A 20,544-nucleotide genomic window follows, 5' to 3' on the forward strand; every position below is an offset into this window, starting at 1 on the left:
ACGGAAGTGTTGCCATGGCACAAAATGCACAGAACTGGATTAGTGCCTGAATTAAGGCTGCAGCCAATTTGAAGTACCAGTATAATTTGGATCTACAAAGAAGCTATATTGTTTTGGTTGTGACATAGTTTGCAAACTTGCAAACTCTTTTTATTCATGAGTAAATATTATACTGTGGCACTGGAGCTGATGAACTTTGCCTGTATCATCTGTGTGGAAGGAAAAAGCATTTAAGACAGGGGTCCCCAAACTAAGGCCTGGGGGCCGGATGCGGCCCAATCACCACCTAAATCCGGCCAGTGGACGGTCCGGGAATCAGCATGTTTTTACATGAGTAGAATGTGTTCTTTAATTTAATATGCATCTCTGGGTTATTTGTGGGGCCTGCCTGGTGTTTTTACATGAGTAGAATGTGTCCTTTTATTTAAAATACATCTCTGGGTTATTTGTGGGACATAGGAATTCATTCATTTTCCCCCAAAATATAGTCCGGCCCCCCACAAGGTCTGAGGGATAGTGGACCGGCCCCCTGCTGAAAAAGTTTGCTGACCCCTGATTTAAGGAGTCAAGCAGATATCGAGCATTCTGAAACTGATTTGCCTTAGACAAGTTGCCAATGATAAACATAACAATCCAAAGCAAATAAGTGATGTTACTGACTGTGAAATACACTTACCTGGAAAGAGACAAGTGCTCAGGAGTTCTAAGTAAATGCCCCATTTCTCATGAAAATCAATAAGAGATTGGCAAGTTGTGAGTACCTGATTTCAATGAGAACTAAGACTGCAATACTAACCCCACTTACCTGGGAGTAAGTCCCATTTAATTCAATAGGGTTTTCTTCTGAGTAGGCAAGGTTAGGATTGCATTCTATGTGCAACTAACTTTGTGTGGATCCCACACAAAGCCCACTTCCTTTAAAATCACAGTGCATTCAAAGTTTCACATGCAAGCATCATTGCATGCCTTACACCTGAATGTGAAAACACATTTCTTAAGGAAATTCGTATAAAACGACTGGGCGTATAAGACGACCCCAACTTTTCCAGTTAAAATATAGAGTTTGGGATATACTCGCCGTATAAGAAATACGACCCGGTGTATAAGACGACTCCTGACTTTTGAGGATATTTTCCTGGGTTAAAAAGTAGTCTTATACGCAGGAATATACAGTACCTTTGATGAGATTATATGAAATCCCAGTGTCTGATCTGCAAAGATTGTTTTGTACACCATGTTGCAATCACTGGATGATGAACACAATGCATTTCTCCCAGCATCTACTGTTCCCCTTCTGAGTAAACGATAGAAGAATCTTTCTGCCACTTATAAAACATTTCCCTTAAAATATTACATTAATTCCACATTTCTTTTCAGTGTTCAAAAAGTGGTTAGCATTCTTTACTGTGGGAATGTTAAGGAAGGTAGGAGAGGATATATTGTTTTGATATTGTCCCTTCTCACTCATGCTAGTGAGTAAACAGCAGAGCACATTCCCTTTGCAACTTATTAGAAGCCAGTTGATGATTTGTTAGAATCCTTTAATTAAGCAATTCAATCTGGCTTGTCCAGTCTGGATTGTTTCTGGCAAGTGTCTCCTTTATTTCCCTCTTAAAATAATAATAACACAACACAGTCTTCTTTAAAAGTAAGAATAAAGTTTTACTCACATTCAGTTCACAGCAGTAATCTGATGGCAGGCTTTATCTTGTGGTTACAGTAAAAAGAAGTCTGAGCTACATCTCAGACTTTCTGCTTGTGGGCTACATCCTATGTGAAGTTTGAGTTGTGCGCTGGCTAAGAGCCAGGAGAGTGAGAGTCCAAGAGTAAGAGTCCAAGAGAGAGATGGTTGTGTGACCAGCCCTTTTATCTGGTCAGCTAGGGTCACACCCATCTACCTGGTCACACACAGGGGGAGGAAGCTCCAGAGCAGGTATGACAGGAAGTCCTCCCTGTCTGGAGACACATTCCCTGTGAGTCCATTCTAGGCAACAGGGGAATGTTGTACTTGACTGCTCTAGTAATAATATATCCCACATTTATAGTCCTGTGAATGACACAAACATCATGTACAGTAGTCAAAATAGACCTAAGTTGCTAAATGAGCAATGAACCACAATACACCCATGTAGATATTTACAGGCACACACACGTATAAATGACAGATACAGACATCTTTGGGTATATTTATCTTATATGCAGTTCTCTCTCAAAAAAGTTGAAAATTACACATGCAGTAGAATGAGGTGGTACTTCTGAGGTAGTAAAATGGACTGCCCTACTTCAGAAAATGTGCGCTTTTTGTACATTTTTTTTTGCAATTGCTTGCTTACATAATCTTCATGCATGCCAAGAACTAGCATAGTAATGGGCAGAACGGGCTAGAACCTTCAACACATTTTTCCCCTGTAGTGAGTTTCCTTGAGGACAATTAATCATAAATGGCACTCCAAACTACAGTTGCAAAACTTGATGTAGTTGCATTACATCAAGACTCTACCACCTACATTGAACTAGGCCTGTGCTCCACTGATTTACACTTGATTTTACTTCCTGCAGCTAGGCTGCAATCCACAGCACTGGACTCAGATGCAAAACTCCCCCCCTCCCGGGAATGCGTTTCACTTTAAAAAAGGAAATGTACTTGGGTTTCTGGTCTGTATGAAAAGGATGAATCCTGCCCCTGAAAGCTTTTAGCCCCTCCCCCCATCTCTGATGTGTAGAAGTTGGTTTTAGTCAGTGACGAGAAAAGGCCCTCTGCACATGCTCAGAGGCACTCTGTTATTTATCCAATATTTGGCGTAGGAAAGAGGTTCCAAATTTCAATTTTGGTTGTAGGAACACATGAAGCACAACCCAGCGGGCAGTTCACAGACCTCCATTGCAGTGAAATAAAGATTGCACGAGACCTTCCCACTAGATTGAGCATAGTGTGTGTGTATGTGAGTGAGAGAGCGAGTGAGTGAGTAAGTAAGAGGGAGATAGAGAAGCTCATTGGCAAGCATATACTGACATTTGAGCCTTACACACGTATGTAGAAGGGTGCATGTGCTTTTGTGGGCTTGTTTAAATCACACAGAATAACAAGGACACTGACACTGCAGGCTTGTGTACAGGAGCGCCTGATTAATTTTGCTTTCCAAACACTGCCCACTTGCCAGGCGTAATTTCCTTTGAAAGGGTCTGCTTCAAAATAATCGACTCCCAAATAAATAGCCTCGGATTCCTTTTCTGCATGACATGATCAAATTTTCATAAAGCGAGGGGGCAGCTTTGGAGAACAGAACTCTTAATAAATGACATGATTATGGAGTGGGGGAAATGGAAGGAGGAGGGGAGGCTGCAAGTCTTCTCGCCTGTTGGAGGATTTATTAAGAGGCCTGTGCATTCAATTTTCTGCATGTAAGTAATTATCTCTGATTTCATTTCCCGACCTCCTCTCCAGAAAGCTGCAGCGGCGAGAAAAGCCCTCCGGGCAACTCGGCTTCCAAGAGAGCCCGCACGGCCTACACCAGCGCCCAGCTCGTCGAGCTGGAGAAGGAATTCCATTTCAACCGATACCTGTGCCGGCCACGACGGGTGGAGATGGCAAACCTGTTGAACCTCAGCGAGAGGCAGATCAAGATCTGGTTCCAGAACCGGAGAATGAAGTACAAGAAGGATCAGAAGTCGAAAGGTTTGGGCTCTTCGTCCGGGGGCCCATCCCCGACGGGGAGCCCCCCGCAAGCCATGCAGTCCTCGGCGGGCTTCCTGGGCGCCCTGCACCCCATGACCTCGAACTACGACGCCCCGTCTCCGCCCTCCTTCAGCAAACCCCACCAGAATGCCTACGCCATGCCCACTGCCTACCAAAACCCCATCAAAAGCTGCCCCACCCAACAGAAGTACGCCAACACGGCGCCGCCGGAGTACGACCCGCACGTCTTACAGGGTAATGGGGGAGGCGGATACGGGCCCCCCAATATGCAAGGCAGCCCCGTGTACGTGGGCGGGAACTACGTGGACTCCATGCCCAACTCCGCCCCATCGCTTTACGGGCTGAACCCCCTCCAGCATCACCAGCCAGCCAGCATGGAGTACAACGGGGGTCCCACCCAAATGGGCTCCAACCAGCACCATGGACCTTGCGAGTCCCACCCGACTTACACAGACCTTTCCACCCACCACGCTTCGACTCAGGGTAGAATCCAAGAGGCGCCCAAACTGACCCATCTGTGATGAGGAGGGGCCAGATCGGGTGGGGGTGGGAGTTAACAGACAACTGGGACGTGGCGGGGGTGGCTGGCTGGGTTGGATCGGTTTGTTGGTTGTGTTGGTGAGCGCTTTCTCTCTCTCTTAAAGGAACAAACAAACAAAAAGCATTTGTGTTGAAACCCTTTAGGAACCCGTCAGATGTTATGTGCCCTGCAAATCGGAAGGGTTACCTTCTGCCTCTTCCTTCCTTCTGCCCCAGCCTACTATTGTCCCCCACACCCTACAAAAGGAGCAAGCGGGAGTCGATGTTGATGGGGGGGGCGGGGTGTTGGCTTTCTAGGGGCAAGGAGCTAAGCCTCTCGCCTGCCGGTCACGTCACTTGATTTGGGAACCTTTCGGCCAATCCCATCCTCAGAACGGGGGTGCAGTGGGGGAGTGGCTTGTGTTTCCAGGGGGGTGGGACAAAATGCACTCTGCACATACAGCACAAAGTCCTTGGCAACTTTCGATTCTGAGCCCTCGTGTTAAAAAGGGGGAAAGTGCGGGGGGGGGAGCAGATCCCTTGACTGGGCCCTAAAGGACCCTCGTTTCAAGTCCAGCTGATGGCCATGACTTAAATTGAATGTTGTGAACTCAGTGAGGTTTCTCAGTGAGGAATCTTCTTTCTTCAGTGGGCAGACTGAAGTGGCAGGGTTCTGGACAGTAGCTTTTCAAACTGCAGAGGTGTGTGTGTGTGGATCATTTTTTTATTATAGGATCTTGCCCCCCCCCCAAAAAGTTTAAAACAAAACCCCGCCTGCAGTGAACTAGCACATATTCCTGATGTGCTAGATTTCTACATGCAGGGAGTGTATCTATCTTAAATGAGGGAGCATTTTAAAATGCAATTCCCCATATGCAGTTTGAAGTGGTGTAGCTCAAGAACTTTGCTAACCCACTTAGTTCTTTTACTGTAGAATTACTCTTACTGCTCCCAAGTAAATATACATTTTAAGCATCCTCAGTTGGAAAGACGTTCCACTGAGACCAGCTAGACTTCCAAGCTAGAGCATTTATTGTTGTGTGTGTGTTTATAAGGCTTGTAGCCAAGCAACAGTAGCAAACTTTCACACCACACCCCCACCGCAGAGGAACCCCAAGACTGAGTCCAGCATGCCACAAAACCAGGGCTCCAAGCCCACCTCTTGAAACCACCCTTTGGTTTGTAACTACCCGGGTGGCAAAGAACTCGCCTCCTCCTCCCCCTTTCAGGATCATGGGTGGGTGGAGTGACAATACCAAATGTCGTCACTGCCAGTTACTCCCAATGAAAAATGTGTGGCCTTGTGTATATGCCCTAGGCAGACCATAAAAAAGCCGGCAGAATAATTTATTGGTATAAATTGATGTAGCTCCTTTCCTTTAATACAGATGAAACTGATTAAAATAGGTTGCTCAAGATTATCCTACAGATGTCAGTCCTCAAAGCGCTTGCTTTGCAATAACACTTATTGAAAGTGTTGGAGTTGATGGACACAATTGGGGGCGGAATGCATCGCTGCTGCAGATCATGGAAATGGAACTCGCAGACTTTCTGCTCCTTTTTGGCATTGTGTCCATAAGAATACTCTTCCCAGACCTAAACACCATTTAGGCTGCTCTCTTATGCAGTATATGCTTACCTGGAAGTAAATCTTATTGAATTCACTGGGACTTCTGAGTAGGCGTGTGTAGGATTGCACCACAAATTGTAATAAAAACCCATGGGGGGGGAGAGAGAAATACATTTATCTCCAATCTTAGACCACTAAGTAGGTGTTGTAGAGACAATCAGGTACACATTTAGATACATAGATATCAGACAGCAAGGCCAGTTGATATTGAGCAATGAACTTCGGGGGGGGGGCTCACCAGTGAATTTAACCCCCACTTACAATACACTTTTCAAAACCTGACAAATAAATGGACAATTCCTGAAGTCAATACAGTTCATCCATTCTCAATTTGCATTTTCAACTAATTTTGGTCCTAGGGTTTCGACACAAATATTTTGAATGCAGAAAAAATGGGGCTGATTTTTATTTATTTATTTTGCGGGGTGGGGAGGAATGGAAGAATCAAATGAAACAGTTTAATTTCTTTTCTTTTTTAAAGGGAAAAACCCACAAAAAACATGCATCATGCACAACCAATTGTGGTCGTAGTAGATTGTGAATACACCAATTATTCTTAAAGAAGTCGCTTCCGCCCCCACCCCACAGCTAACCACAAAAGGTTTCTTTGAAAAGAAAAAGTCTAAGACAGGCACCCCCAAACTCGGCCCACCAGATGTTTTGGGACTGCAATTCCCATCATCCCTGACCACTGGTCCTGTCAGCTAGGGATGATGGGAGTTGTAGTCCCAAAACATCTGGAGGGACGAGTTTGGGGATGCCTGGTCTAAGACCTTAAGTGGAAAACCGCCTTCCTGAAGTCTTCCAGTCCCTACTCATCTCCACCACATACAAATGGTTGAATTTTCCCTCCTAAGCTGGCTCTCCTCCCCCTTGACCCCTTTCCTCCGCCCACCCTACAGCCCCATCATCTAAAAACACCACCCTTGCCAATTCTTTAGGGCTACCTGTGCTCCTCTCTTTGAATTCCCACTACCTCCGTCAAGGGTTGGGGGAGAGAGAGAAAAGCGAGGTGCCCTTTTGCAAACTAATTTATACAGCAAAACTTGGCTTAAAAGAGAAAACAGGGTTTTTTTGTGCAAAATGTACAAGGGGGCGACATTATGAAGAAGAAAAAATAGAGACATTCATCTCCTTCCTTCCTCCCTTCCTTGCGAAGTAGTGGCCTCTCCCCATTTCTTTGGGATTCGCTATGGGTCGGGGGAGCGTCACCTCTAAGGCGTATTGCGTTCCTTTGCGTCTCTTTTCTTGAACGTGAAAACAGGGTATATTTGAGCAGAAACTGTTATGTCCTCCAAACGGAAGCGGAAGGAAATGGCCCTTTGGGGAGGGGGCGTGTTTCCTGGCGCTTCCTCTTTGGCCTGGCATCCTTCTTGCACTTAGAGTTTACATTTTAATGGGTATATATACCAACTTTTTGAAGGACACCCATTGGAGACGTCTTTCAATGGGTGTGTGTGCGCGTGTTCCGGTTGAACATTCATATATATAAATATATATATATTATATATTTATTGGTTATAGCCAGTTTTAAACTATTTTTTCCCTTTTGTTGGTTTTGTATTATTTATCCCCAACATTTATGTATTTATAAGAAAAAATATGTACTTTTTTTTTAGTATTTACTTGTTATAAAGGAATATGGTGTTTTTTCCTTGTCATTGTACAACCAGTTTTTTTCCCTTTTCTCTTTCTTTTTTTAGTTATTGTAATTTAGGGAAAAGCCAGTAGTTACCTTCGTACTTAAAATAATGTGTTTAGTTCTACTGGAGGCATGAAATCCGAGCCAGGCTGTAATTGTATAGTCCTCAGTTAGAAGAACTAGCTAAACCCTTCCTTCCTTTCTCCTCTTCCTCCTCCACCACGCCCTCCTCCTCTTTTTTGAAACATCTTTCTTTGTTCTTTACAGTAGATAACTTTATTTATTTCCTTAAGGGTTGTCTGTTGAACAATTCTTGAATAAACTTTCTGTTCTTAATTGGCTCTTGTTCCATTGGTCGGATTTGAAAACAGGCAGAAGGAAAAAAAAAAAGCTCTGGAGCTGTCAAATAGGGGAGGGGGTGGAAAAGAGAACAACACATTTCATTTCTAAATTTTTCAGACATTAACGAGAAAGACATTTATCTATTTCCTCCTCTCCCGCTTCCCCCTTAGGTTATGACTGTCGCTGCTTTATTTTTACAGCTTATAAAATCAGAGCACTTTCTCCTAGATGATTGTGTTTACTTAAAAAGTTAATCGCTAGGGGGTTCATTTCTTCTCCAGCTCCCCCGATCTCCGCCTTGTCTCTGCCCCCCCCCGCCCCGTTTTTCCTTCCACTTTGAAAATCTTGTTCTAAATAGTCTCACGCCAATTAAAATTACCCCTCATCTTTTGTGGATACAAAGAAGTCCGATCACGTGCCGTCCAGACTAAACAGCCATTGGGCCTAAAATGAAAACAAAGGAAAATGATTAATCATAACAAAAGGCACACACGGGGCTATCTGGCTGAAATTAAGAGCGGGTGTGTGTGTGTGTATGCGGGGGTGGGGGGAAAACCTATCGTGAAATTAAATCGCTAAATAAAACAAGAAAGGAGTTGAAGGCAGATGCTGCAGCAGCCGTGGAAAGAGAGAGGGTGGGGGGAGGGGAACGTGCCACAGCGACAGAGATAAGATAAAGGCTCTGCTAATTTGTATTTTATGCTCTCAACCCTTAAAAAAACTTATTTTTACAAGCAGCGCGTTTCCATAAAACTTTTATGATGTTGGAAACCGAATGTAAACGGCCTGTCAAATTAGAACGTCACGTTTATGTGCCTGTAAGAGCGATTCAGGTCGAAATGCGAGCTTTGTGGAAGAGAGAGCTCGGGACAGGGCTGGGAAGAGACTCCGCCATTCTCTGGTTGCCAAGAATGCCTGCTACCTACTCCTACTGCTACGACGACCAGCCCTGTTGCTGCTCCTTCTCCGGCAGCTCCCACCACCACTCCTACTTTATTCCATGCTTTAAAACACTGTGCTCGGTGCTGTACAGAATGAAAGTCACTCACTCCCCTGGTGCCCTCACGTTCTTTCTGCCTTCCCACCTTGAAGGAGCCTTTGCCATTTGCTTAAGGGAGGCTTCCTTTGTATAAGAGGAAGGGGGGGGGGTTGATTTCTGACTCTACTCTGCCCAGTTGGGGAGTGAGGAAGCACGCTCATTTCTGGAACCCCTGGAGTTGGGTTTGTGATGTGGAGACTTGGAACTGAATTGCAATACAGGCAATGGGGGGCTTTAAGAAATTAGGGGAACTTGTTCAAGGCCTATGACCTCCAGTTACTGAGGATTTGGGTTGACCTATCTATCCATCATTACACTTATACCAGAAACCCTAGTGCAGATAAATTCTTTAGGCACAGGAGGTTGCTGGTCTAATAGATGGTACTGACCATTTTGGTGCTTCTGTGATACACATTTGCTGCTCAGGTATAATGGGGAACTTGTGATCCTCCCAATATTGTTGGACTACAGTTCCCATCAGCTCTCACCATCACACATGCTAACTCCTATCAGTTCACAACATTTGGAAGGCCACAGGTACCTTATCCCTGCCCTAGGATATAATTGGATATATCCCGTTTTATCAAATTGGTACCAGGTTTGTGCAGGATATATATAATACACATTTACTCACAGACTATCCAGCCCACCACAGACTTCCTGACTGGTAGCACCTCTCCAAACCTAGTGAGAGGCCTTTTTCCAGTTCTGCTCTCTGAAATACTGTTATTTCACAATGTCAGGGATTATGGAATATGAAGCCCCTATCACTAAGCCATAGTCCCTTCAGTCATTGTCATAGCCCTGATCCATATGTTGCTATTGCGGTGGTGAGATGTTTTCCTTGTATCCTAACTTTATGATACAGAGGTCATTTCTGTAATTTGGAATCATATGGACTGGATTATCACCATGGCCTCTTTTCAGCACTTCTAGCCACTTCTGCAAGCTGCTTGTGGGAAGGGACATTGTGGGAAGGAACCAAATTGTTTGCATAGTTCAGCTTTACCTAGGGTCAAAATAGATGCTAAGGTGGTCATAAGTACAAAGGAATCTGCCTTATTCTGAGTCAACCCATTGTTCCATCTAGCTCAGCATTGTCTATATTGAGTGGCAGTGGCTCTCCAGGGTTTCAGCCAGATGTCCCCACCTGGAGATGCTGGGGATTGAACCAGGGAGGTTCTACATGCAAGGCAGATGCTCTGCCACTGTGCTATGGCCCTTCCCCACATGACTATCCTTGGCCATGTGTTCCATCACATATAAATGCACCCGCCATGTTAGTTGGCTGGTTTATGTGTAGAATTAGCACCAATTGCTGGCACATTCGCTTTACATCTCAGCAGGGTAACTCACATGGTAAGCATAGTTATATGTGATGGGGTATGCATGGATCCCTTATAGGGGCAAGCACTTTACCAATGGCTGCTGTCATGTTTGCCCTTTACTGTGCATTTGACAGATGTTGTTTAAGGCTAGACTCAGAGTAGAAAATATATTAATCAGGCCATAGACATGGAGATTTCTGGATGCAGGGTCTAAACTATTCACTGAGGTCTATAGGATTATATTAGAGTAATTGCTTCTGGGTTGAGAAATAATTGTTTCTACATGATTGGATATTGTACTATGTCCATAGTTATCTGGTGTAAGTTTACAAATACCAACTAACAAAACCCCAAGCAGTTCCATCAACTTTAAAAGGACCACCTTAGAGAAAGGGAGAATGTGGATTGCAACACATGTGTAATGAGGTCTGTAGCCCTACATTTAGTTAATGTGAAGACTGAATCCATGGGCAGCCAAGAACTTCAGGCCAGAGGGCTTGGTAAGAAAGATTATTTTAATTTTGTTTTATGTTTGGTTTCATATATTAAGTTTCACTGATAATTTTAGCCTTGATCCAATAATAAATAACAGTTTTTTAAAAACAACAACAACTGCAACACTCTTTCCCTGTGTCCATGACTGTAGCTGGGTTATGTTCATCCATGCAATAAGTAATTTAATATTATCTGATGCTATAATTTAAAAGCATAAGAGCGTGGAAACTTTGATTGGGATATGATCAAACAACAATAGTCAAGAATGTAATGCCGCCGCCTCCTTCCATTTCCCTGAATGTGATTTTATGGATGATACAACTAAGCCAAAATATTGGCATCTGTGTTTTTCAGTCCTGTGTGAAAAGGTTTCCTCAAATAGTTTTAAAATAAGTTTGTATAATGCCCATAGCTGCCAAGTTATCCCTTATGCTGAATAGGCTTCCTCGTGAGAAAAGGGAAAACTTGGCAGCTATGATAATGCCTGCCAAAGGGCCCAGTTCCTTGCACACTATCTCCATAAATAAATTTAAAGAAGTACCATAATAGCACACATTTTTGCTTTGTAGTAGTGCTGCTACTACCACCAAATAATGGGGATTTCACTAAAATCAAATTGATTTGGCTTTAATACGCTGTATATATGAGGTTTGTTTTCGTTTCTCAAAAGTCTTTTGCTTGGGAGAGACACATGTTCTCAAGGCATGCTTGACTAGGGAATGTATCAGATCAGGAAGCCTCTTAAAAACGTACACATTGGAAATGGCTCTTTAGCAGTGCAGTCCTATACATTTCTACTCAGAATTCAGTCAGTCCCATGAGTTAAATGTGGCTTATACCCAGGTCAGTGGTATAGGATTGCAATATGAAGTTCCAATAGCTCCAGTTTAATTGAGGTTTAATTTATCACCAGGTTTTAATAGGCCTCTGTTTTGGGAATGCAGCAATACATCTGCAGTTTGAAATATCCCCTCCCACACATGGCCTCTTGTACATCCCCCCCCCATATGTTCTTCAGATGGATTCTGGGTTCCACTGAAAAATAATACACCAGGATCCACCTCAAAACTTGATTATTAAAACAGTCAATATTGTGTGTGCCATTCGAAAAGTAATGATTTGAGTGAATCTGCTGTACCCATCTGTATATGAATTTTTTGCAGCCAAGTCATCACTACACTTGCAATATTTGCGCATTCCTTAAAAAAACCCAAACCCTCACAAGAAACCCTTCAATCCAAACCATGTTCGTTCTCATTCACAAAACTGACACGTGCGAAGGGCAAGTGCTTATGGTATTTTAACCATATCTTTATGTCTATGTCTGAAACATTTGTGCATGTAGTCTGAAGTCCATTTAGAAAGCTGCAAGACTACAAAACCCATTACGCTGTGATGCTGTGGGTGAGGTCCATATGTACTGAAGCATTCGGGGCATTTAACTGATGTCAGCAATTGACAGCATTGAAGGATTGGCAGTGCAAATGCAGCCAAGTGAAATCTGGTTAGTCAGATGGATTTCCTGTGGAAATCTGATGCTCTTGGCCTGGGAAATGGAACAGAAAGTAGAATTCCAGTGGTGGGTTGCGTATGCTTAACTCAAGCATTTAAAAGTAATTGCATTTCAAACAACCTGTCTCCGTTTCCCCCATATTCTCTCACCACACCCCAATCTCCTTGTAAGCTAATAAAAGTGGTCCACTCCATTTTAAATCATCTGCACTCTACACTTTTTTAAGATTATGGAACATAATGTTATGGTAGCAGTAGAATTTTTCAAAGGTTTTACAGATGTTGGTAAAACACCACAATACAATAACGTATTATTCTCTTCCTTTGAATGTTAGGGAGAACTATGCATAAAAAAAGTTATGAAACTACTCTGAAAGATTGTGCATGCTCCGGATAAGAACATACTATTTTACTAGCAACAGAATCTATGATAGGATGAGCCTGACTGCACACATTTCACTCAAAATCTTGCAATGAATGGGCATGGGGAGAAAAACAGAAACAAAAAAACCCACTTCATCTATTGCTTCTGAAATTCTGTGCATTTGAAAAGCTGACCCCTGTCTTAAACTGCTACTAGCATTGGTGCACCTAGTAATATTCCCACTACTAGCAGCAAGACCACCAAATCACATCAAAACATGTTTCTTTAATAATGTATTTTCCAGCAGCTTCTTAATGTCACTTTCTTGATTACAGCAGATAACACAGTTCTCAAATGTTTGTTACAAAAACAGAGAGAACTAGGGCTCATAGTAGTACTATAGTAAATTTCAGAGCACTTCATGAATCTGCATGCATAGATTTTGGGGGGGTGTTCTCACATTTCCCAAACCTCAATTTCCTCCAGATTCAGGGTTTTTGTATAATGCCACCCACACAGATGTTTGAGCTGACAAAAGTTGCCAAGCTTTTCTTCACTCCTTGGTGTAGTTTCCTAGCCTTACTTTCTAGAAAGTCTGTGGAAGGAGATAAATGTAGCTTGAATAAACAATCTCAAAGAAGCATTCTAAGGTTTTCAGAATTCCCTTTTGATTAGTTTTAATCTCTTTCTCACTCTTTCAACTTTCCCCCCTCCAGACTCCAAACTTTCTTATTTTGTACCTTTACCAAGCAGGCCCAAATCTGTGAATAAATCTTCACTGAGGAATTCTGATGAACGTCCAAATTCTTTAGGACATTAGCGAAGCCGGGGCTGTCAGAAGTCTTTGGTGGAGAAAGATTGATCGTTTCTTTCTCTCCCCCTCACTCTCTACTCTTTTACTCTCACAGTTTGCGTGGAATTTTTTTTTTAAAGGACTCATTATATATTATTAACTTTTTTAAAAAAAATTAACTCCTTGAGTTTATGGTCTCTGGGTGCATATAACTGAGCTGGGGTGGGGAGATACATTAGGTTTCCCCCTACTTTTAAAGAAAACTTTGGACTAATAAACTCATTAACAACTGTTTCCACTATCGCCTATTCAATCCCAACTGCTCTCATAAGTTTTAGAAGAGGACAGCTTCTAGAAATAATTCTTTCCAACATCCTTTCACACTAACCTGATATTCTCCAGCAGTGTTTATAATGTGTGATATATATATATATATATATGCAAATCCAAACAGATTCGTGTCTGCTAATCCACTCGTTTTTCTTTCCTTGGGTTTCAGTGTTGGGCTGGTTGTAAATTTTAAGTTTTCGGCTTCTGCTTGGGTGATTTTTACTTCAACCCTGGTGTCTGTCTCTTCTTTTCTAATTCCTCCCTCCTGGACTGAGCTAAAATCAACGATTCAATCAACCAGACAGAGACGAGGCAATAAGGCAAACTGTAACCACCACCACCAACCCCACAGTTGCCTCCTCAGATCTTTCGCAATACTGTATCTTCCTTAACACTCACTTAGCATTTGTTAGCAAAGGGGGGTGGGGATCAGTGGCATTCTCCCAAGGATAGGTATGCTGCCATTATTATTATTATTATTATTATTATTATTATTATTTGTTGTTGTTGTTGTTGTTGTTGTTGTTGTTGTTGTTGTTGTTGTTGGCTATTAAATAAAAATACTTTCTGTTTTCAACCGGGCTGGCCCTGCTATTGGGCGAGCCAGGTCACATGGCCAGGATTGGCTGCAATTTATCCCTGCTCGTCAGTTTAATAGAGCAAGGTCCCCATACGCCTGTATTATCAGCAATATAAGAATTTTTTAAAATAAAAAAACGGGGGAGGGAGGGGGAGGAGACTGCAAATAATATTAATACTGAAGCGATATAAAATATTGGAAGGGCCTTTAAGATCAACCGTTCCTTCCCCTCCCATCCGCCCGCGTTCCCCCCCTCTTTCCCCCTCCCTTTTTTGCACTGGGCCCCTGGAAAAAGCCATGAATTTTGAATTTGAGAGGGAGATAGGCTTCATAAACAGCCAGCCATCGCTAGCGGAGTGTCTGACGTCCCTTCCCGCTGTCCTGGAGACATTTCAAACTTCATCAATCAAGGAACCACCGACGTTAATTCCTCCTCCTTTAGAACAAACCCTCCTCGGCTTGGATCCTTCATCCAGCAACCAGCCTACGCCAAGGAGCCAAAAGAGACCAAGGCATGGGCAGGCCCAGAGACCCGCGCTCCAGCCTCCTTCCCTGGCAGGAGAATTCCCCTGGATGAAGGAGAAGAAATCCTTCAAGAAAGCCAGCCAGGTCCCTGCTGCTGCTGCTACTACTACTTCTCCTTCCTCCTCCTCCTCCTCCTTGCCTGGATCTGCCGCGGGTTCTCCTGCAGGTCTGTATACGACGAAGGGGGGAAATTGGGGTGTCAAGGGGGGGGGACTGACGGAGTTGACTGAACAGGACAAAAAAATCCTACTATATAAAATGTGCTCGCTGCTGGGAAACCGAGGCAATGCTCTACGCCTGCCTTAATCCTAAACCAACACCAAGCAGAAGAAATTATTGAAATGGCAGGGAGAATCATTCTTTCTCTCTCTCTCTCTCTCTCTCTCTCTCTCTCTCTCCTTATCCTCTTCTAGCAAATCTCTAGAACAAGTTGAAATAAAAATCCACACAGCCTCTCCGAACTGGTATTCATTTCTGGCCCTCTGGGCGCCTTGTTTATGCTCTGGGTAGTCATTCCAGTGGGAAACCGTGGACAATACAGAATATAATTCTGCAGATTCGCTTTTGGGGGGGTATATTTTATATAAGCTGTTTTATGTCAAGATTAGAAGAAATATGGTTGGAAAGAAGACATCAGAGGAAAGGAGCGGGGAATATAGTCCTTTTTTTAGACCACCCCTATTTCATAGACTGGTAATTTGCAGGGCACCCCTTCAATTTTCCCTGCAGATGCGAGAGTCTTCCATTTCAACATTTCTGTCCCACCAACTCAGTTAAGTCCTGTAGGATTTCTAGAAGTGCAATTATGGAAATTGTAAATCCTGGACTTCATGGTCTTATAGTTGGGGTGGATGGCACTCCTTCGCTTCAAAATGAGATAAGCCTCCTTCTGCTGAGCGGGGGCCTGGACCCCTGCTTTACAAGCCCTGCCCTGTCAGCATCGCGGTGGGGTCAACCTAGCCACCAAGCTAAGGAGGAAAGGAGCTACTGTAATTCCTTTCCTTCAGTGTCCTCACCCTCCCACGTCCCACCTGCATACATCCTGGATTTGTGGTTGGGATGGACATCCTTAGGACTCCATTGGGAGAGAAGCAACGCGGTTGTTGGGAGGGGGACACAGTATTAGCTCCCTGGATCCCCTATTTCCCAGGCTGTGTGGATAAAGCAGCGAAGAAAGAAAGATCCCATCGGTTCTTTCGCTCTCTCTCTCTCGTCCCCTTTTGGGTTCCCCTTTCCTATTTTCCCCGCTAAGAAGGCTTTGCCATTCCTTTATTAAAGGTCCCCTTCTTAGGCAAGAAGGTAGATTGGGAAGACGGAAGGCAGGAAACTGACGTCGTCTCTTGCAATCGATGGAGGAGAGGCTTGAAGATGTCTTATGGAGACTTGGTCTTCCACAAGCGTGTCTTGAATACTGATTTCTCCATCCCAGAGTGAGCGTGCAGGGAATTCTTCTTCGCATTGAGTCTCCCTCCAAAATTGCACCATCCCTTCTCCCCTCCCCCTGTCCTGCCCCCGCACTCTGTTCTCTGCAGGACCTTAAATAAGTTTCCCAGCGCTGGTTTCCACTGTTGCTTATCTGTAAGGGATGTGTATGTGTGTGTAAGACTTTTGACTTAGATGCACAAAACTTTGTAAAATTTCCCTATAATTTCCAAGTGGTTCCCCCGCACGCCCTTGTCTCAATAAAAAAAGCGCACGTGGGCAGACCCCACTTAGGAGGAACGTTTCTTCACCCAGCTGTTATTTTTAATGGCTTTATTTCGTCTCATTTTCATTTTTAAAACTGTCTTCTTCTTCTTCTTTCTTTCTGTGTCCAAGACGTCCAGGGTTTGTTAGACAACAGCGGGAGCGGCTCTCGACGGCTGAGGACGGCTTACACCAACACGCAGCTGCTGGAGCTGGAGAAGGAGTTCCATTTCAACAAATACCTCTGCAGACCCCGCCGGGTGGAGATCGCGGCTTTGCTGGACCTGACGGAAAGACAAGTGAAGGTCTGGTTCCAAAACCGACGGATGAAGCATAAGCGACAAACGCAGCATAAGGAAATCCCCGAGGGGGACGCCAGCTTGGATCAAGGCAGCGAAGAGGTGGAGGAGGAGGAAGAGGAGGAGGGCAACTCTCCATTTGGAGACGTCCTGGAGATCCCTTGTCCTTACCCTGCCCGCAGCAGCAGAGAGCCGCCGAGGCCCCCCGCTGGCTACCTGACACCCGCAGAGGAGAGCGCCCCCAACGCAGAGCCAAATGGGACAGCTGGCGCCCGCTCTTCCTCCTCTTCCTCTTCCTCCCTGGACAATGCCTTCCTGGAAAGCCAGAAGTCTCCTTTGTTGCCACCAGACCTGAATATTTTCTCTGTGGATTCCTGCCCACAGACCTCAGAAAGGCTTTCTCCCAGCTTCCAGGGGTTCTTAGACAGCCCTGTCAGCTTCTCCGTAGAAGATCTGGACTTTTTTACAAGCACACTTTGTTCTCTCGATCTGCCACATTTGAATTTCCAGTAAACACCCTCTCCGACATTCCTTATCTGCCTTGGGTTATATGCCCCTATAAATATACACAGGCATGCACACACCAACAACTCCCTATGCCATGGAAACCGAAAGTACGCTCCCCCCACGCCTGACAGCCCCCTCACACCCCCTCCACACCCCATTGAAAAAGCATTTATTTCGAAAGAGGTTTGTGAGTCACTAGTGGACCCGAACCTAAGAAATATTTCTGCCACTTTCTTTTAAAGGAATCTATGTTCTGACTGAATTCAGGTATTTCTATCTCGTATATATTTTTATTCAGACAATAATAAAGGGGTGCCACGCTTAAGGAGATATTTATCAGATATTAAGGGAGAAAAATGAGCTCTGGCCTTTGAAATATCTTTAGAAGCTCCCTTCACCTTGCATAAGAAATCCTCGACTCAAGAAGAAAATGTCTGTCCGTTTTTCTAAAAAAAAGTGAACTTCTCAGGAAACAAAGCAAGACGTTTAGATTTATTAATTTAAAGAACAAAATAGGAAGAAGGAAAAAAAATTAAAAACAACAAGAGCGACGGAGGTTTTGTCCCTTCTTTTTATGTTTTAGAGGTAGATTATTTATTCAAATGCTTTAATAGTAAAATGCAAATTATTTATTGTACATTATTTTCATAGATTAAATAAATGGCTTTATAGTATTAAACGCTGCATTCCTGTTTTACATTCACGTTAAAAAAAAAGCAGGAGACTGTATTTCGTTTTCCTCCCTTTAAAATTCTTTGAGGTTTTATTTTTATTAGCCTTTCGTTTACATAACAAGAAGAATTAGGGGCGATAGCCGCTGAGGAGTATAAATATTTTCAAAGGCTTAAAAAGCTGTACTAAACTTCTTTTTAAAATCACGTTCTTTTCTCTTTTTATTAACATTTTACAATATGTAGTATGAGTAGCAGAGATCCTGTATAATATTTATAATGCTAAAAAAACAACAACCAACAAAACACCTCACTTTGGAAATATTTCAGTTGATGCGTGTTAATATATGATTTGTTCTTGAGAGGTGCGGGGGGGGGGGCGACCACTCTGAGCAGGGCCACTTTTATTTAAAAAGCATCTAGTTAACTGACCCAGCATAAACCAGAAAGGGAATGGAAAGTAAGGGGCACAATTTGTTATCAAAAAGATTATTATTGTTGTTGCAATTATTATTATTACAAAATATCAGTAATGCCCAAAGTTTCTATGTCCCCCCTTTTTTTGCTAAATTAGGTCACCCCTCCGTTGTAAAAAAAGAAAAGAAAATAAGAACAAAAAAGCCCCTTATCCGCAATGTCTCAGGATAAGGGAAAGGAGAGAAAGAGAGAGAAGAAATAATTCAATAGGTGGGCGCAGTACAGATTTTAGAATATCTTTTCCGTGGTTTTTACACGTCACCTCGAGAGGAGAAACAGGCGTCTGTTCTCCAGATTTTTTTTAGCGATGTGGAAGAAAGGGGTGTTCCAAATTTAGGGACACGCAGAGGAACGGAGAAAAAAAATTCAGACGTGAAAATAGGAAATTTCCTATGCAGAGAAGGCTATTCAATCGACTAATTCAAGCTCCCCACGTACATAGACGAAATAAAAGACCCTTCTGTCTGCCTTTTAGATTCGGAATTAACGATTGGTTGTGCCTATGCCTATTCAACTCATAAGGACCTTTATTTCTTAGCCCTAATTTTATTTTATTTTTTTAAACCAAACCCTATCTTAAAAGTGGGTGGCTTGTGGCGGGGTTGGTGGCGGAGGCGAGTTTTGCTGGGTTGCGAATGGCAAACGGTCAGAGAAGAGGGATCGCCGGCCGTGTGTGTGACATGCACAATGTTAACACACACATACACAAATAAATCATATTACGTCTCTGCTAAGTCACCGGTATTTCCCCTAACATGGCAGGATTTTGGGAGGCGTTCAAGTCGCATTTGTGGGCCAAAGTAACACACTGAGATCCGGGAGAGGAAGGGCGAGGGGGGGGGGTGTTGTTGGACTCTAGGAGATCGGAGTGAGGGGGGAGGGGAGTAGGAGCTCAAAATGGCGCAGGAATCGAAGACTACACAAGTCGAGGCGGGGGGGAGGGTGCGGTGAGGACGACCAGGCAGCCATTATAGATGGAAGAAACTGTTCTATTATGCCGGGGGTAGGTTGTGACGCGGGGGAGGGGGGTGGTGGAAGCGTGGGCGGATGGAATGTTGGTTGTGATTCTGAACAAGACAGGGAGCTTTTGAGATTCTGAATCCTCCATTCGTAAGATTTCATTCAGCAAGATTAGACAATTATCATGATGGGCTTTTGCATCCAAGGATTTTTTTTTATTAACGACATTCTAAGATGGTCTGATACACGTTTCCCCTTCGCTGCAGATAAACCCTGTTTCATTTCTCGTGCGCTCTCTCTCCCCCCCCGCCCCGCCACCCACCCCAATTCTATCCCCATAATCGCGAAGGAAGAAGACCCGCGTTTGTGGAAGGAGAAATTGCTGCAAAGAAAGGCGTCCTCTTGCACGTCGGTAAGAAAATAAATAAAACGTAGGCAATGTTGTTGTTTTTTATTACACATGCCTCCCCACCCCCCACCCAAGACACATATGATCAGGGAATTCTATTTAGGAAACCACAATACGGAATCAAAACCACATAAACAAACATACATTCCTGCTCATTCGCCACACCCTCCACCCAAACCAGTTGAAATCTATTCTGTAAGTATAGTCAAACAGGCATATGCTTTACAATTTGCGCTGCATTTCTAGCTACACACTTACATAGAGTAAATCCCACTGAAGTTGGGACTTTCTTTTGAGGTAAAATCCACTCCACTCCATTCATTGCAGCATAGTCCACTTTATACAGTGTATCAGCATGCTATTCAAAATAAATTTCTTAGCAAAGCAGGGCTACAAGCATCACACAACACAAATATTCAAATATTCTCATAAATGAGAATGCATTTATTTGTTTTAAGGTTTTTAAGGTATGAAACTGCCTCAATAAACCCTCTGGCTTAGCAGTTGAGTTTGCAGCAGGGCTGGCCCTACCATTAGGCAGAGTAAAGGAGTCGCCTTAGGTGGCAGAAGCCTAACCTACTACAGAGGGTTGGTGTGAGGACAAAATTGTGTTGTGCAAACTATGCTCTTCTGAGATCTGGAGGAAAAGTCGGAGGTTAATGTAAGAAAAACAAACCAATAAAATAATAGGCTGAGAGTGACCACAGGAGTTAACAGTGCCTGAGTATCTATCTCATGA

At 43.6% G+C, this 20,544-nt stretch overlaps 2 protein-coding genes across 7 annotated transcripts in view; both read left to right on the top strand.

The window, feature by feature from the left end:
* Nucleotides 1-9,884, top strand: part of HOXB3 (homeobox B3) — a 69,878-nt gene extending 59,994 nt beyond the window's left edge. For all 6 annotated transcript variants that reach the window (XM_060281432.1, XM_060281433.1, XM_035135591.2 and 3 more), the window contains one exon: nt 3,446-9,884. In XM_060281432.1, the coding sequence (XP_060137415.1) occupies nt 3,446-4,218 (773 nt within the window). In that variant the 3' untranslated portion in view covers nt 4,219-9,884. The remainder of the gene's footprint in view (nt 1-3,445) is intronic.
* A 4,364-nt stretch (nt 9,885-14,248) lies between these two features.
* Nucleotides 14,249-19,250, top strand: HOXB2 (homeobox B2). Its single transcript, XM_035137114.2, has 2 exons — nt 14,249-14,962; nt 16,615-19,250. The coding sequence occupies exons 1-2, from the start codon at nt 14,569-14,571 to the stop codon at nt 17,292-17,294; spliced, it is 1,074 nt and encodes a 357-aa protein (XP_034993005.1). The 5' UTR covers nt 14,249-14,568; the 3' UTR covers nt 17,295-19,250.
* Nucleotides 19,251-20,544: the final 1,294 nt, after the last annotated feature.

This window comes from Zootoca vivipara, chromosome 13 (genome assembly GCF_963506605.1).
Source record: "Zootoca vivipara chromosome 13, rZooViv1.1, whole genome shotgun sequence".
Lineage (NCBI taxonomy): Eukaryota > Metazoa > Chordata > Lepidosauria > Squamata > Lacertidae > Zootoca > Zootoca vivipara.

Excerpts from the sequence above, each read along its gene's own strand:
- HOXB2 (XM_035137114.2), top strand. The coding sequence starts at position 14,569 with ATGAATTTTGAATTTGAGAGGGAGATAGGCTTCATAAACAGCCAGCCA. Across the intron at positions 14,963-16,614 it reads TGCCGCGGGTTCTCCTGCAG|ACGTCCAGGGTTTGTTAGAC; the intron begins GTCTGTATACGA and ends TCTGTGTCCAAG.